This window comes from Portunus trituberculatus, chromosome 27 (assembly GCF_017591435.1).
Source record: "Portunus trituberculatus isolate SZX2019 chromosome 27, ASM1759143v1, whole genome shotgun sequence".
Classification (NCBI taxonomy): domain Eukaryota; kingdom Metazoa; phylum Arthropoda; class Malacostraca; order Decapoda; family Portunidae; genus Portunus; species Portunus trituberculatus.
The window spans coordinates 10,819,902-10,838,585 of NC_059281.1; the positions used below are offsets into that span (position 1 = coordinate 10,819,902).

At 36.9% G+C, this 18,684-nt stretch overlaps 1 protein-coding gene across 1 annotated transcript in view; it reads right to left on the reverse strand.

Annotated features, from left to right (window-relative positions):
• Nucleotides 1-11,749, reverse strand: part of LOC123509384 (striatin-3-like) — a 28,100-nt gene extending 16,351 nt beyond the window's left edge. Inside the window, exons 1-8 of the mRNA XM_045263659.1 lie at nt 11,479-11,749; nt 5,775-5,878; nt 2,984-3,142; nt 2,385-2,444; nt 1,728-1,848; nt 1,529-1,607; nt 1,092-1,177; nt 767-851 (exon numbers count right to left, since the gene is read on the reverse strand). Coding sequence (XP_045119594.1) covers nt 767-851; nt 1,092-1,177; nt 1,529-1,607; nt 1,728-1,848; nt 2,385-2,444; nt 2,984-3,142; nt 5,775-5,878; nt 11,479-11,688 — 904 coding nt within the window. The 5' untranslated portion in view covers nt 11,689-11,749. The remainder of the gene's footprint in view (nt 1-766; nt 852-1,091; nt 1,178-1,528; nt 1,608-1,727; nt 1,849-2,384; nt 2,445-2,983; nt 3,143-5,774; nt 5,879-11,478) is intronic.
• Between the last annotated feature and the right edge of the window lie 6,935 nt (nt 11,750-18,684).

Genomic DNA, 18,684 nt, shown 5'->3' on the forward strand with positions numbered 1-18,684 from the left:
AATTATCCAGAGTTTTCATGCAATGCCATCAGTTTAAAATTTAGAGAGCAAATGCCAATCAAAGTTAAATAAAGACTATACATACAAAATAATGTGCTAAAAATCTTTCTGTAACTATTAACATATTTTTATACTTGGAGGAGAGCAAGTGTCTCCTCTGCATCCAATAATACAATGAAACAGCTGGCAGACACTTCAGCCATCATTGACCAGTCATGCTCTACCACTGCAGATGTGAAGCTGTAGCCAATCACACCCTTAAGTGGTAATTCAGATGACTTTACAGTTTCCAACAGGACCTGCTTAATATACAAGTTGCTCAGGGCAATAATACTACACAAAGGATGACTATCACCTGGAAAAATCTTTCCATCTAACATTTAGTGATTACAAAAGCCTACTAATTGGTGACATTTCACATATCACTGGTGACTAGCATATCTCTTCAATGGTAACCATAACTACACACCACCACTCTTTACCCTCAGCACCACCAACACAATGGACCAGTCTTCACAGGATATCTGGCAGTCACACCTGTAGCTTTACCTCTAAAAACAACCTTCATAATTGCATTACCCTCACAATGCAAATCAGTACATCTTCAAACACAATGTATTTATCTTGTAACATCTACGACAGTTCTTTCAAACTTAACCAAATTAAAAAGGCATTTGGTCAATCCCTGCTGAAATAATCTGACACATTCACACACACACACACCAAACCATGGCACAGTGTGTGGAGCCAGCACATGGTAACTTACGTGGGTTGTCCTCTACATCTGGTAGGAATGGAAATTCGTGGTCCAGCTCCACTGGCTCCCCATCAACATCATCCACATCCAGCGTCTATGTACACAAAGAGAGTATGTTACTACACTCACCCTTAAGTACACAGGCCCATGTCTGATTATCATATATCATCATGATCATCACTAACCATTTCTAGCCTCCATAATTACCCTAATTTCCATTCATCTCTTGCCAGCTTATTTCAGGTCATATAAATGTTCTTTAAAAGGAAGGGGGAAAAATGAAATTTTGGGAGAGTAAGATTACTAAGTGAAGGAGAGAGGAGAAAGTACTTACTTTGACAGCCTTTGGACTCTTAAGACCATGAACATCCTCTTCTTCTTCAGCATCCTCCTCATCGTCATCTTCGTCCATCTCCATCCCTGAAGATATGAGTGAAACATGATTATAGTGTACAAATATGTAACCTAAAAAGGAAAAGTAGATAAAAAAGACCTGTCAACTAAAAAAAGAGTAAAAAAGCTATAACAGGAAGCTTATTAAGAAAGGTATAAGGATATGAAAGAACAGTGTTCTAAATTGAGTGTTGGATCTGTGGAAAACATTAAAAGAAAAAGTGGTGTGTATGCAAGTAATATGAATAAATTTAAACAAAAATACGATCAATAGATTTTTTTAAATGTACATGATGAGCTTGACTCAATCCTGTAAAAATACAAACAAATAAATGCACATATGAACATATGAACATAAACACAAATAAGATGCCTTACCTTCAGACCTTAGAAAGGCAAAGTTGTCAATGACTGCCTTCTCTGCATCTCGTATCTGAGCCTCCAAGGTTGACTGAGGCTGTGAGAGAAAAGAGAGACTGCATCATGTACCAGGAAAAAAATCCAATGTGTTGCAGAGTACACTCAGCCAACAAAATCACAGAAAATAAATTCAATGTATATGATAGCAGGAAGATACTTTTTTTGAGACATTCCAGCGGTTGGGGTCTGGCTGGCGCTTGGTGGTGTCTGAACCATTCACTGCTGGTGTGCTGTTGTGATTCTCCTCATTTTCTCCACTGCTGATGCCAAGCAAAGACCTGCACAGAAAAGTTATAACTCACTCATTGAACCAAGTTATAAATGAACAAGAAACTTTTGTAGTGTAATCCTATATGCTTATCACAACTACAATTACCCAGTCACAAATAAAGGCTAGTCCAATATTGTCTTGCAAATAGCATTCCAGTTTGCTCCTAAACACATCAGCTGATATTTGGTGAAACTTCGAAATATATTACAGTAAGTATAGGACTGAAATATTGCTTCTTAGTCCACTTCTATCTTCTAGCCTTTCTTTCTATTAATAGTAAGGAAATAACATAGCAACAGTCAAATATATAAGTAAGTATTGAGTGTGGAATGAAGAGTAACATTATATAAATGGTGTATTAATACGTCAGTATCTGAATCAATAATCTGCATGTTTTCAGCAAGTCAGCATTGTTATCAGCCCTCTTTCAGCCAATGTTCTCTACTTGTGTTAGGTGACATGCCTCGATGATCTTTGCAGACGTCAAGAACAGTCCTCTCAGTCCTCAACAATCTCCCTAAATGGTTCCCAGACAAGACTTACCTCACTCTGTTGCTCCGCAGATCAATGATTGTGTCCGTGTAGCCTATCTCCTGAAGGTATCTGGAAGGACACATCATTACATAGGACGTGTTATAAATGTGGTGTGCCAATAATAGAATCACATGTTTTCTTTATTCAATCAGAAATTAATATATGTCTCTGAAATGTTAAACTTCAATTACCATCTAGATTCAAGGAAGGAGACAGGACAAGGAACAGAAGATGGTAGTAGAGGTGATAGTGATAATCATGATACAAATAATAACAATGTTGAATGTGATAATGATTACAGTGGAAACAGTGGTAGTGCAAATACTAGAACTTATGAAGATGACATAGCTGTGAGGAAGGTGGTGGTGGTGGTGGTGGTAACACAGGATACCGACACTTGAATGATGATGAAACTGATGATGAAACATGGCTCGTTTGATAGTGGTGATGGGAGTGGTAGATGCTTCATTCAGAGGCATCAATAGAAGATACAAACAGGATGATGTGAGTGTACCATTTAGATAATTAAGACAATGGAGACAAGGCAAAGAGCTCCTTATGAAGGCTGCAAACAAGGTGATGTCGACTAACCCACAAGTCATACTCACTGTCTAAGAAGATGCCGTGACTGCTTCCAGGAGACATTGGTGTTAGTAGAGAGGATGGCATCAGGATCCACACGTACCTCCTCCCCACCCTCCTCTACAGGAGGGTTCATGTCCCCCTGCACCAGCTCTGTACCATACTTTAGCTTGTGGTACTTGGCCCTGAGAGAACCAGGTCATAACAGGTCAAAATAAAACCCAATGCATTGATGTCCCTTACAATTATTTGGGACCATGTACCATTGAAAAAACCTAACTTGATCTGAGCCTGAGTGATGAAAACAAAAATGTGTGCATGTTTTTTTTTTTTTTTTTTTTTTTTTTTTTTTTTTTTTTTTTGTGGGGTGGGGTGAAGATTAACAATTTTTTGCAAAATATTTCATCTATTTTCAGTTTTCTTTATGCTTATGCATTTCTTCTTCCAGATTAGTTTTCTCAAATATACATCTGAGCATGAAGATGACAGTCAAAGATTGCACTGATCATTTGTGTCTCTTAGGCAATTTGTTTGGGGCTCCATGCATTAAACAATTGAGAGGGCTGAAAAGCTGCATGTATCCCTTCTGGCTCAACTCACTCATTGATGTGATTAATATTGAATAGCATACGACAAGTCAATACAAAGAAGAGGATCATAAGCTGGCATGTCCTCAGTTCAAGAAAGTTAGCTCCAATTCAATAAAATAACTGGGAATCTTTTGAGAATTACTAAAGAGGAAGGCTTGTTATAAAAGGGTAATGCCTGCCTATTCCCAAATGCATCTGTGAATTAACATAATTGTGGCTTTCTTTTTTACAAGCACAATTTCACTGAAAAGGAAAAAATATTCAATAAACACCTTACAAATTTTTAATATGACTAGCTACCTGAAAAGAGACAAAAAGTTGTTAAAAAAACTTCCCTAGATTCTAGCATGTCAATATAATTTATATGCCATTTGTTGATGGCTTGCAGACTCTTCAAGTAAATAAGAATGGAAGGAGGCCTCACATAAGCGCAGTGTAGGGGATGTGAGTCATGGGGCCTTGGAAGGGATTATGAATGGGAGAGATGTGCGTGTAGAGGTTAAGGAAGGATTATGAAACTATAACCTGACATACTGTGCCCTGAGCCTTACAAGCATGGATTAGAAGTGAAACTGAACAAAGAGCCATAGCACCTGAGATCAAGTTTAAGGGTTTAAGGACATGAAACAAAGAGCAAAATTACAGTTAACTTATTTAAAAATATGATACCAAAAAAGTAAAATTACAACATTGTGGGACTGTTGCATGTGGTGTAATGAACTCTAAATTGGCTTGAAAATGTGAATAAATAAAAAAATACACATAACAAAAAATTATGTAAAAGGAAGAGGACCAAACTTGTCATGAGAAACAAAATGTAGAATTAATCATAATAAAGGTAGCTAAAAAAAAAATGATAGAACAGCAACAAACAAGAACTGTGTGCATGGAAAGGTCTAGTAAAGTTTACAATTGGTCATCATATACAGGAAGGATAAAAGATAAGAAGTCCAACTGATCTCTCTCTCTCTCTCTCTCTCTCTCTCTCTCTCTCTCTCTCTCTCTCTCTAAATTCCAGTGATAATCTTCTAAAAGCTAAGATTCAAATATCACAATAAAAGCTACCACAATTTTTAAAAGGCAAATTCTGTATTAAAAAGGCAACCTCTAGTATTTCATGACAACTCAAAAAAAAACCTACATAGTGTATACTTATTTCTATGTAGAGTTTTCTGCATTGAAAAATTGTTAGAGAAAAATAATATAAGGTTACTCAAATAAGGAAATGTAATATTCACTTAAGCAGTAAAAGATTAATATGTCACAAACAATACTTTTCCCCAAACAATTAAAACATCCACTCAATCCTTACGTATGCATCAAAACTCCTAACACACAGGGGTAGGTCACACAGCAACATTGCTCATTCACCTCACCATGCTCTTTTTAGAATGTTCCAGCCTTTTGGTAGTATCATCTTTAACAAACAAACCCTCACTACCATAGAGCACTACACTTCCCACACATGTAGTCTTCACTTTATATGTAGTGAGAGTTAGTTCTTGTCTGAAGGAAAATGATCTCCTAACAGTTCAACATATGACTTTGCTCTTATGCTCTATAATCAAACTTCCAAAATAGCAACACTTCTCAATGCAATTCTTTTTAAAAAATGTATGCAAAACCAGTTGTCCTTCAGCCAAAACCCATGCTGACTAGAAACATGAGGGGCCCTCCTCTTGCCTTCCCCTCTCTGGACTTTTTACATTACAACTCTATCATACCATCTCTGCTGTACTACTCCTCATGAGCTACTCATTACCACACTTATATAAAATACATAGGTTTCCAATGACAGCATGATATTTTCTCGAACTGATCGACTAAACTTTCAAGAATTAAAAAAAAAAAATCCACCAGTGGCCTTTTGCTCTTCTCCCTTGTAATGTGTTCCTCATTATCATGATATGATTAGAATGACTATAAACGACCCTCTAATCAGCTCACATGCTATTTATATACATCACTGATATTAAAGTGAGATCAGTGTTAATATTTACCTGTTACTTCTTTGATTTATCTATGTGTGCTTCATGTTTCTAAGAACTTCTCCAGGCTGAGAGACAAGAATCTCTATTTATGCCTATTCTTGCATGCTGTAATGCTGTCCATTCCTCATACCCTTTTCTTTCACATACTTCATTCTCTTTCATTATATTTCACAATGTTTTCCTCTAACTTGAAGCAAATCTATTATGATTCAAATAAATTTTAATTTCTGTCTCACCTTTCCTGTTTGAGGGCATACTCCAGCATCTTTATTCTTCTAACAAGATCATTTTTGAGGTTCTCTTGCCCCTTCCTCTCTCCATTCAGGAAGGCAATCTTTGCCTGAGGAAGGAAAGAATAGAACATTACCCATGATGACAACAAAACAATAACAATAATAGTTAAAATGTACCATCTGATATCAAAGTTACAAATGTTTATCTCATTTTCATGGAGAACCTTTGGACACAAGATGCACCTTAAGTTCCCATTCTGCAAGGTCATATGCTACACAAGTAAAAACAAAAAAATAAGTACACACATACACATACACTCACAGATGGAAGAAACAGGTAATGATAGAGTACTGTTCAAGACTGATTCATACCTTGATGACTGACACCTGCTGAAATATTAATGTACTGTCATAGAACTAATCAGTGACTCACTCTAATGACAGGCAAATCTTTCTTCTATAATATTGGGGCACTATGGCGGGAAATAATGAATTACTTTATATTATACTTTGACGAAAAACATGTCATACCATTAACAGTACATTCCTTCAACTGAAACATCAATCATTAGTGACTAATTAACAAAAATTGAAGATAAATAAAAGTGACTCCACAGGTAGCAATCATATACATCAGTCAGTGTTCCCAATCAAAGCTGAGAAATGTGAGCCTGACATGAACAGATTGCAAATAAATCAACCCCAGCAGTGCCCATCCTAGGTAACAGGAAGCTGAGAAACAGGCTGAGTTATGTCAGGAGAGATACATGATATAAATTCACATCTCTACGGCTCATTATAATCCCTGCCACAAACCATCCCAGCGGGGGAGGAGCTGCAAAAAACTGAAGGAAAGCTTCCAGTCCTAACTTATAGCAGACCTCATGTGATCCAAACCATCCAAACAACGTATTCCAGTCATACAAGGAGATCAATGAAGGATAAGAGTGCATGGATGGAATATCTATGCTTCCCTTTCACTACTTCATAGTATAGATATAAAGAGAAATACAATGTGTCTCACTTCAAATGTCACTCAAGATAAATACATTTCAGTGTATATCTCCTTATGAAGTAATTAGGCATATATCCACTTCTATATTTCCACCTAGTCATCATACACACACATATATAACACACACACACACACACACACACACACACACACACACACACTCTGTAACAGATTGAGTGAAGAGATTGTAGCAGCAGAAATTATGCACAAATTTAAGGAAAAGTTGGATAAAAGTAGATTTGGAGACAGGTCACTATGAGCCTTGCTCGAACTCTATAATATACAACTAAGTAAATACACACACTACATAAAGGCCTATATCATTAGTTTCCTCAATGAGAGTTTCTATACAGAGAAACCACTAATTGTATAATAGTTTCTTGTCTCCCATGAAAAGTTGCAAATTAAAAACTTAACTGGAGACAAGCAGCCCTTTCTGGCTCCCATTATTTGCAGAGACAACAGCTTGATAACCAGCACTGAATAGGTATTGTTATGAATATGAACAAATGAATAATGAACATTCTCAGTGAAACAGTATAGCATTGTCTTGCATCCACACAGCCACCCACTACTGGCAGGCAAGGGAAGCACCTCAAAGTCTTATCTTACCTCCTGCCAAACACAGACCCACACAAAAATGTAAAGGTGAAATGAGACTTAACAAATTGATATTTCACAACACCTTACCAAACACAACTAAAATAAAAATAAAAAAAAACTAAAACTATCTTTTACACTTTATCAATATTAGAATAAAAGAATAAAGAAATTTTTATACAATATAACATAATGCATATACTTTCCCTTCCAGTAACACTCAGGTGAGCCAAAAACATTTAAAAGGTTGTTGGCTCTCAAACTAATAAAAAAGTCAATCCTTACTCAAACTTAAAGATAATGATAATACACATAGCTTTCTTTAGACAATTCTACACATATTTTTCCTCCCTGTGCCTTTAAGGTGAACTGAAGACAATATGTGTGCTGGTTCTCACACTCCATAATAATAAAAAAAGAAAAAGTCAAAGGTCAAACCCACTATCCTACCTTTGGCACAGTTGTACTCAAGGTTCTATCAATATAGGGAAGAAAGACAGATCCTCCAGTGTTAGGCCCTTTATTCCCCATGATGAGTGGCCCATCACTGGGTCATGATTAAAGGGAAGCATCATCCCCCTCCCACAGTAATGTCCCTGAGAGCAACAAAATTAAAGGGTGTGCTGCTGGTGTTACAGAGCATCACCATTTAGATATTACAACATTTATGATATATATTCCATTTATTCACCTACAATCCTATGTATTCTATTAATCTACTAACCTGACCATTCCCTTCAACAACAATGTTACTCTAGGCTAGATGAAAGCATTCAAGGGTGTGTTCTTGGTGTCAGCATTGTCACCATTTCAATATTTTCATATCTATAATATATTTTAACTATTTACCACAAAACTAAGCATTTCTTCAACTTAGACAAATCTGATCATCCCTGCCAAGGAAATCAAAGCCTAGGTTGATTGTGTTGCCTCTCATTGGCTTTTATACATTTTTTTTTCACAACTAATAACATATTTCACCCATTCAAGCTTTCCAAGTAAATCAATTATTTTTCCCTCCACAGTAGTGCTCCTCTAAGCAAAAAGAAAAAGTAAATAAATAGAATAAATAAATCAGAAGAAAAATAAATAAGTTAATAGATAAACAAGTAAATAAATAAATAAAGTCTGGCCAGTTAGCATTTCATGTCATCAACTTTTATATTTCTTACAACAAAACATTTCACTCATACATCCTCAGCTTCCATATCAAAATAATGTGATAGTTTTTTCTTTCCTCACTGCCTACATTATGTCCCTGAAAGAAAAAAGAAAAAGGTCTTTGCTGGTGTTATATAACAGCTAAAACACACATTTTACTCACATAAAAACAGCTTCCTATATAAATTCATGAGACATTTTCCTCTCACAGAAACTGCCTTCCATTGATATGCTCTTTTATGAATTAGCTACTTCTGATGACTCTCTAACATCAACAACTGATCTTATAGATAATACACCATCAGCTTACTTAATAATCTTGAAAGTCTCTTTCCACAGACAATAAAAATAAACTTGTTTCAAAGGTACAACACAACAGCACTTAAGCCAATCTGGGCATGAAAGACCATCCACCAGCCTGTCTCAAGGCATCCAATCCAATCTATGAATGAAGTTAATCTCATAACAGACAAGTCAAAATTGCCTTTTATTTTTAACACCTCCAAAGTCATTGTCCTTGCTTTACATTCTTACTTATAGTACCTCAAGCACTCAACAATACAAATCCTACACAAAACTGTGCTAACCACCATATCATCTGATAAAGCAAGCTTATCTTTACACCTGGAGTGTGCTTAAGCAGAGTAAATCATGCACAGCTTTCAACATACGCTACTGAGAATTTATGTCTTATGATTTTCTTCCCAACCATCACCTCACCACTGCCATAAGAGATACAGATACCTCAATGAAAAAAACATATATGAGACCAGGATGATGTAAAAAGCTAGTGTCCAACAAAATCTGAATATACCTAATGGATAATGTTTAAGTTACTAGAGGTTTTAGCATGTGATTACTGATTACCATCATCTTAAGCTTTTAACTCTTCAGTAATAACAGCAAAGAAAAAGTATAATTACAAAAGTGCTGTTCCCAAGATTTGCTAAATAGATTTTGCTTTTTTTCTTTTTCTTCTATATGTAAGGGACAATTGACCAAAGAAAAACAATATGCAGAAAAAAGGCCCATGTGGTTGCTAGCTCCCAAAAGCGGTTGCCAAATAAAAATAAAAATAAAATAAGTGAAAAAAATATACTGAGATCTCCTTGAAAGCAATCAAGTCATAGAAAGGAGGAAATATAGAAGCAAACAGGGGGTTTCTGAACTAACCAGAGAATGGGATGAATGATCAAAAATACTGGTTAATTATTGATTAGAGAGGTGGACAAAATAGGAATGAAAGAAAGTAGGTGGTCTCGTGCAGTGAGGCTGAGGAAGAAAAGGAGGCATGCAGTTAGCATGTGAAGAAGAGCAGTTAGCATGAAAATAGCAGCAGAAGATAGAAAGAGATGCAACACTGCAGTGATGCAATGGAAAGTTAAGATTAAAAAACTGCATGTCATTAATAATTATTTTTGTACACATGGTAAATGTAAAAACAAAGAACATACTAAACAAAATTGTAGCATGATATCATCACTGCAATGAGCATGTATTCCACTAGTTCTAGTATGTGTAACATGTGGCAAACTCTGTTCTTCTGCCTCCATTTCTACTTCATCCAGTTTAGTTTGCGCTCATTAAAAACTGTAAAAAATCTACTGCTTTAAACCAAGCATAGTGTATTCACAGCAGTCCTCATAATATTGCATGTAAGGAGGATGTAAGTAAATCCTGTAATTAACAGTATATACATAATGTTAAGCAAGTTCAGTTAGGCAGAAAAAGGTACATTAAAATTACATCTTTCAGCAAGTACCATTCAGTCACTCACTCCTCCAAGGCTGCATTGCACTGCCAAAATATCAGGCAGGCCACTTCAGTTACATAAGAATATGCATGTCTCAAGGAAGTTTAAAAAAAAATCCCTATAAAAAGCTAATATTATAATTAATGGGCATAAAAAGACAAAAACAATACTTATATGTCAGACTGGCTGTCACCCACACATAGATAGGAATGTGTATGGTGGATCTCTAGGATGTTCAGAATAGTTAACTTTTCATTAATGGACATAAAAGATAAAAAGGTAAAAAGAAAAGTATGCAAGTACTATTAGGAAAAAAATGCATCAATGAGAACAAAACCTCAGCAACACAGCTGCCTATGGCTTCAGGGCATCATGCCCAGCTGCCTCCACTATCCCTCACAGAACACAAGGAAGTGGCCCATCACACCTGTACATTCATTCACAGAAAAAATGGTACTGCAACCTCCAAAACACACTCCCCCAAAGAGACACTGAGCCCTTGATGAGGGGACTATAGAGGTGACACTCATGACAACTTAGCAGCTTTATAAGGGTGAGGCAACTGGAAAATAAGATAAGATTTTTATATAAAAGATGGTTAATTTTATTTTTACACATAATAAGCACTCTGACCCTACCACAAGCACCACAATCCACGACCCACAAGCTCACCACCCACACACCCTCCAAACCACATCTCTTGGCAACTTTTGACAAGCCTGTCCCTTCGCTATTGCATGAAGCTGGAAATAGCACCACAGCACCACCACATTGCCCCTTCCTGACCCCATTACTATTCCTGGAGTGGCTGTATTCCCCCCGGAGTGAGCAGCCTTCCCTCACTCCCCCCTCTTTGTTGCCACCATGCCAGGAGGGGGGGGGAGGCCACTGACACCTCGGGGACATCAACAACCATGAATCTAGGCATGGGCGTGCGTGGGCGTGTGTGTGGAGGTGCGAGAGAGGCAGGGAGGTGAGGGAGGAGCGAACTGGACAACAGCTGATCACCGTCAATCAATGATACTCCCTATCCTCTCCACAGCCTTATTTTCCATCCTCCCGCCTTCACTCGAGCCCTATGCCCCCGTCTGTCCCACCCACAGCTAGGAATGACACCCCTACTAGCATAAAAAGAGGGAAATGTGTGTAATAAAGGGAATAAAGGCGAGAAAACAAACCTGCAGCTCCGCCCTCTCCAACTCCCACTGCGAGCGCTCCATCTCAAATCTGGCCCATTCATGCTGGATAAAGTGGAGTATCCCCGGAATGGAGTACTGTATTCGTTGGTTGGGTTCTTCTAGGTTCTGTCTATTGGCCACACCAGCCGGACTTCCACTCCCTGCCAGCTGGTTTTGACTCGAAGTCTCGTCCATCCTCGGCAGTCTCATACCATGGCAGCCATTACCACCGCGCACTCCAGCCGGGCCGCAGCTTCTTCTCCTCTTCTGAAAACCACTCCCCCCTACTCCCATTACTCTCCTCCCCAGCCAACACCTCCCTCCCACCCCATCTTTTCATCTCCTGTATCTTTTTAAACGTGCTTCGTATTCATATCCTTACAATTTCCATATTTTTTTCTGCAATTATTATGTTCATTTCCTTTCCCGATTCATATTCTGAAAGGAATATGTCTATTTTTCCCTGCATGTCTCACCATGTCCTCCCCTCCCATCCCATCCCCCATCCTTATATCTCTTGTATCTCTGTAAACGTGCTTCTTTTCATTGTCTTTATTCTATCCATATTTTTTTCAGGTATTATTGTGGAAATATTTCAACCTTTTCTCCTCTGAAAGCTACCTACGTCCATTTTCTTGGTAGTACCCTCTCCCCCTGTCCCTTCCTTCCCCATCCCTGTATCTTAGTAGATCTCTTTATCTGTTTAATTTTCAAATCTACTTTTTTCCCATATTTATTTTCTCTATTTCTTCTTCTCATCCTACTTTTTTTTTTTTTTTTTACTGCATCTTCTCCCTTCTACTATTGCTCTTCTACCGTACTCCTTCCCCCTATCCCCCTCTCTCTCTCTCTCTCTCTCTCTCTCTCTCTGCTAACAAAACCAAACGTGCCTCTCTATCCCGTTTATAGTTATTAGTTTATTTATTTTCATTTATTTATTTATTATTATTATTTTTTTATCTAGATGTATAATTATTTCTACATTTTCTTTTCGGAGACATACTCCCTGTGGTCCCTTCCTCCTCGATCTCTCTATAAGGACTTATGTCCGATCCTACCCTATTCCCAGCCATCTGTGTGTGTGTGTGTGTGTGTCCATCGGATGAATGTGTTGCATTTTTTCAATGTCTGGAAAAAGATGAGTCACTCCATCATCTACCGTACTCCCTGTAGGTTTTCCCTCCTCATGCTTCTCTATCTGATATCTACTTCTTCAAATGTGTATCCCTTTTATTTATTATTAGTATTAATAGTGAAATGAGGATAGCGTCTCCTCTCCTGGTATCTTCAACTTTCAAGTCAAGAATCCCTACCTATTACGATACATATATAGCTCTCTCTCTCTCTCTCTCTCTCTCGTTTATGTGTAGCTTGTCTAGTGATGTGTAGCTTGTCTAGTGAGTACGTAAAGGTGTGCATGTGTATAACTTTTTTTTTTTTTTTTGTAAGGTAACAATGTTATAATATGTCATACATACTGATAATGCGCACAAAATGGCATCAGTCAGGAAGAAATTACTTAACTACATTGCTTACAAAAACCTCACGAATCACGATATCGCGTTCACACCAAACCTGGCGGCACGCGCATTAGCTAAAAGGGACATTAGTCAGGTCAGATACCCGCAAACTGGAACGAATTATGTACAATGATACCCAAATAAAGAAAACAAGACCAAGGATGTGAGACCGATTATTTTAACTAACGTTGGATATTAATTAATGATGGTCGTAATCGGAGTTATAAGCGCATATAATAAAAAACAGATTAAAAACAAAAACGCAAGCAGGATTCATATAAGGAAATAGGCCTGAAAATAACATTGTAATCCTAAAATAATGAGTGGACAAGTTATATGAAAAAAAAAAATACAACTGCAAATTCAAAACGAAAAAAATCTAAACTGCATTGATTTCTTAGCCAGTGTATACAAGTGAAAGGACCAAAACAGAATTGGGATAGAAGAGGTAAAATAGGTGGCAAGTGGGGAGACAGAAGCTATATAGTATGCAACTTCAACAACTCTTCAAACTAACAACTTGTACAGTAAAAGAGAAATAGAAGATCCCAACAAGGCTATAGAGATGAAAACTTTAATATGACATTACTTTTCTTTGCTGATGATGAGATGCTGTTAACTAATAATGTAGTGGACACCATGCAAGAAATAATGAAGGTAGAGGAAGTAAGAAAAGTTAGAATTAGAAACAAAGATGGATAAAAGTAAAACAATAATGTTTCATATGAAGGAAAAAACTAAGATATTGAAAACATAAAGAATAATTCCTTGCGAGTATTTTGAGGTGCAAGAGATGCATAAAAAGAATACTGGCCTGTCTTTCTTGCTAATATTCAAATTCAGTCCAAGTGATTAAGGCATTTTAGCCAGGGAGTTTTTACTGAAAATGAAGGACCCAACAGATATGGCACTGATTTATCATCACCGATTAGTGCGAATGGGCTCTTATCCGCTGAATGCCAAGTGACTGAAAAAATTGTAAGAAAAAGAAAAAAAATGCATACTTTTATTTATTTTTTTTTACTAAACATGAATGATCAATTTTCATTTTTATTTCACCTCTGATTATTGGTGACTAGTATTAAAAGGAATACAGGGTAGTAGACAATCCACAATGGATATCAAAATATGTATTTATTCAAAAACTGTTTGTCCCTTCACCATCTCTACTTTCAAGTTTCTAAAATGCATTCTCTTAACTACAGTATTTCCTGTTCTCCTATTAAAAAAAAAAAATCAACATCAATATTACTTTCATGCTTATGTGAACCCTATCTTTCGACAATGTATATTACACAACATACTCTACAGTTGCAATTATATATGCATTTCATAAACTATATCAAATTCATTATGTGTTACAACTTGATGTTTGAAGCACACTGTGATGTAAAAGGTGTCATGCAATAATAGGGATGTATCTTCAATACCTCATATGATAATTGACTTTCATATCAATACTCCGACAATTAAAATGAACAGTGACAATGTGATATCTAGCGTAGTGTATTGCCAACAGCATGGTGATGGAAATGCTTCCACATTCAGACATAAATAAGCCATTGGGTGCACTTTTCAGAAGTTTATACATGACCCATCACAAGTAGACAAATTTTTTTTTTTTTTAAATAGCTAATACTCATGTGTGTGTGTTAGAGAGAGAGAGAGAGAGAGAGAGAGAGAGAGAGAGAGAGAGAGAGAGAGAGAGAGAGAGAGAGAGAGAGAGAGAGAAAAAAATAAAATTCATTGAGCCGAAATTCTTATTTCTCACGAGTTTCAAATAAGCATCCCACAACAAAACTACATCATGAATACCAATGCAATTATTCCTAGTGATGGACATAAAACTATTTTTGTGAGCATCGATATATATATATATATATATATATATATATATATATATATATATATATATATATATATATAATTATTACTTGCTCTAAATATATATAATTACTACTTGCTCCAAATAAATCCACATAGTATATGTAAAAAAAAAAAATTTGATGCTATTGCACTTTCTAAACTCTACAATTGTGTTGTGTGTGTGTGTGTGTGTGTGTGTGTGTGTGTGTGTGTGTGTGTGTGTGTGTGTGTGTGTGTGTGTGTGTGTGTGTGTGTGTGTGTGTGTGTGTGTGTGTATTTACCTAGTTATATTGTACAGGGTTTGAGCAGGGCTCAGTGTCCTGTCTCCATATCTCTACTTATTTCACTTTTCTTTAAAGCTATGCACATTATGTCCTGTGTGTGTGTGTGTGTGTGTGGGGTTTTGATCTCTGGAAATTTCATGCATTAGGCAGGAGTTAGCAAAAAAGGTATTCGTACTAAAAAAGTAAAACATCAACTGAAACTTAAAGTAAAGAACAGGCTGTATATGCACTACAAAACCATATTGGTACAAACTATAGCTTTCCTGATACCATCCTACTATAACATACATAGGTGAAGGCTAGCTGTATGAGAACAAAACTGATATAAACAGACAGATGTAAGGATATACAAATAACTTGCTTCTGTAGAATATTTGTAAAATCATAGAAATACAAGAGCTAGAGATAATAAAAATGTCACTGGATGTCCTGCAAGTAGAAAAATAATGGTGGGTTGTTAATACACAAGTAATGTAATGCCATCTGTGTCTTGTGAACTTGAGGCATATGAAATTACATTGAACATAATATTTATGCAATTGTAAGTTTCTTCACAAAACTGTGTTCACTTGAAAGCAGCCCCAAAGTATGTTTCATATTCTATTAAGATTCCTCACCCCCAATCCCCCCCAACAGCCTAGATATACATACACAGCATGGACACATGCACGTGCACACATGAACACACAAAATGGGGGGAAAATAAAGAGGTTTACAAAACTTATTATATTTGTCTTTGCTTATCATTGCTATTTTGGAAAAACACTTCTTTACCATGTAACTTTGATCTCTAGTGCTTGTGCTTTAATATAATAATCAATACATTCAGTGCTAATAAAATCATTTATGCTGTACTTTGCACATCATGTTATAGTAAATAAAGTACATTTTCATTCTTAAGAACAAGAGAAATGGATCACTTATTCATATTTCAAAATAGTGATTTATCATCTCTACTTCATTATCAAATAGTTTTGGCATATCTAAATTTATAAGGTAAAACATTTGGTGTTAGTCTAAAATACCTAGAGATGTTATACCTATGAAATAAAGAACTAATATTCTTCCAAGTTACCTATTTGTCATTTGAACTATCTGTCCATCTATATACAAGCCTGACATGCTCAGAGACATTAGTGTAGGAATAAAAATACAGAAGTTCCCATTCCTTTCATCCAATCACTTTTCATCACCTTTGACAACCTTCATGAAACTCGATGGCAATATCATTCCAACCCAGCCATGCAGTATATGATCAGGTCTTTAAATAATTCACCAATGAAATAGTGATACACATCTCAACGTTACGTATAAGTACACATGATTTTTATATTTCTGGCAGGAGCAGAAAGACCAATTGAAACTTCAATCTTCTTCTTTCACATCATAAAGTAATGTTATCACTTCTTGCAAAATTGTCAAGAAAACACTAAAACACTAATTTTGAAACTAGTTATTTGTTTTCATATACAGTGAAGACTCAATACTTGAACATCTAAATACTCGAACTTTTCAATACTCGAACGCAAAAGTTTGATAATGCTAAAAAAAATACCTTCTAGTCGAACGTCTACACCCGTGGTTGTAAACAAAGGCTGCCTGGCATCCCACTTCCCCTCCGCCAGTTGTGACTTTTACTGCCATGGCCACCAAAATAACATTCTCCTGCATTCTATCTGTAGTTCTTCATTTATAAACTTATCTCAACACCAAAGGTTTATTAGTGGTAAAAATACAGTGGAGACTCAATACTTGAACTTAATTAGTTACAAATGGCCGTTCAAGTATTAAAAAGTTTGACTATTGATACCTATAAATCAGGTAATTCGGCGCACAGAAGCAGGGTTAACCTGTCTTTCATGGGCTTGTGCTCTGGCAAACACTTCTCTTCCTTTGTTATATAGATCACGTTTGGTAGTTTTTTTTTTTTTTTTTTTTAAACAGGCCAATTTCATCACAATTAACCCCTTAAACTCGAGGATGTTGGGAATTTTAGCTCGCGCTAACTCGGGAGGTTTGGTGAGAAACATACAGAATAGCTAGTATTCACATACTGATTACACTTGAAAATTCAATAAACAAGCAAGAAGAAATGGTGTTCTGCCCACAAGTAACTCTTCCTCTTTGCAATGCAAAAACCCAGAAGTCACTAGACGCTATGGTTACCAATCACAGGTTGAAAGAGGTGGTACCATCGGTGTACATGGCCTTGCGTCCGATCAGGTCCAGTGGCCTTGGCCAGAGCGATAGAAAACGGGCCCCTTGTATCCCCTCTCTCTCTCTCTATCAAAATGTTCGCAAAGTGATCTAATTTGTATATTTTTTGCAAAAAACATATATAAGATACATACAATAGGAGTTGCTGGTGGTGATGGTGGAATGCCCCACCCCCCCTCAGTGGTTGAATCTCCTATATCCGTATCAGAGCCTACAACATCACTATCTTCACTCTATATTATTGTAGAAACTGATAATTCCAAAGCCCTTCTGATACCACTCTCATTCAAAAGTTGTCTCCACGCAACATGGCGAGAGACCTGAGGTGTAGAAGCAAGGCGCAGGAGAGGTGGCGGAATCGGACACCATGAAATCACTGTCCCTCCCACCATCCATCGTGGGAGTTGGTGACAAAGTGACATAGAGGATATGTTTACTCCTAACTTGGGGGCTCGCCGTGCCTCACAACAGAATGAATTCCAGTTCCTTTCTTGAAATTCACAAACCACCCTTTACTTGCTTTAAAATCATCATTGGAGTCAGATGTAGTATCAGAAATAAGATCACGATGCAGCAGCCTAGCCTTCACACAAATTATGCCCTCTGACAAAGAATCACCAGCCATCTGCCTTTGGTTTATCCAATCAACAATTTTTCCATTTCTTCCATTGCCGCAGGTTGCTTAAATTGCCTTTTCACACCAATCGCCACATCAGCTCTTTTAATGAGCTCTTTCTTCTTCAGTATTGTGGCTACTGTAGATTTAGCTATACAGTACTCAGCTGCAAGACCGGTTATTCTTCCTCATTTCTCGTATTCATCAATAATCTCCTTTTTCCTTTCAATGGTTGTCGCCACATTCTTTCTTGTAAGCTTATTCTCACCACTAACAAGCCTCTTCGGTGCCATTGTAAGCTTCTAAATGCAAAAGAAAAAAAGAAAAAAACTGTTGAGAGAAAGTGCAGGACAATGTTAGTCTTACGACAGCGAAGGATAAACTGGCTGCAGTGGACCCAAGGATTTCCTTGTATATTCCTTGGGTGGACCAGTGGGGCGTGTCAGACAGCAGGAAGGGCGAGACCCTTTGTTTACAGCCACGTGGATGGACATTCAACTAATAGGTATTTCTTCGAGTATTAAGTCGAACTTTTGCGTTCGACTATTTAGACGTTCGAGTATTGAGTCTCCACTGTAACTGGTAATCAAACGAGCGCACATTTTGGTCATATACAAAGCTCTGTCATCTCCCTTCTCACAGCCACCACTGTACTGTTCTGATAACACATTACTGATAATACCAGTAATACCGTAATACTAAC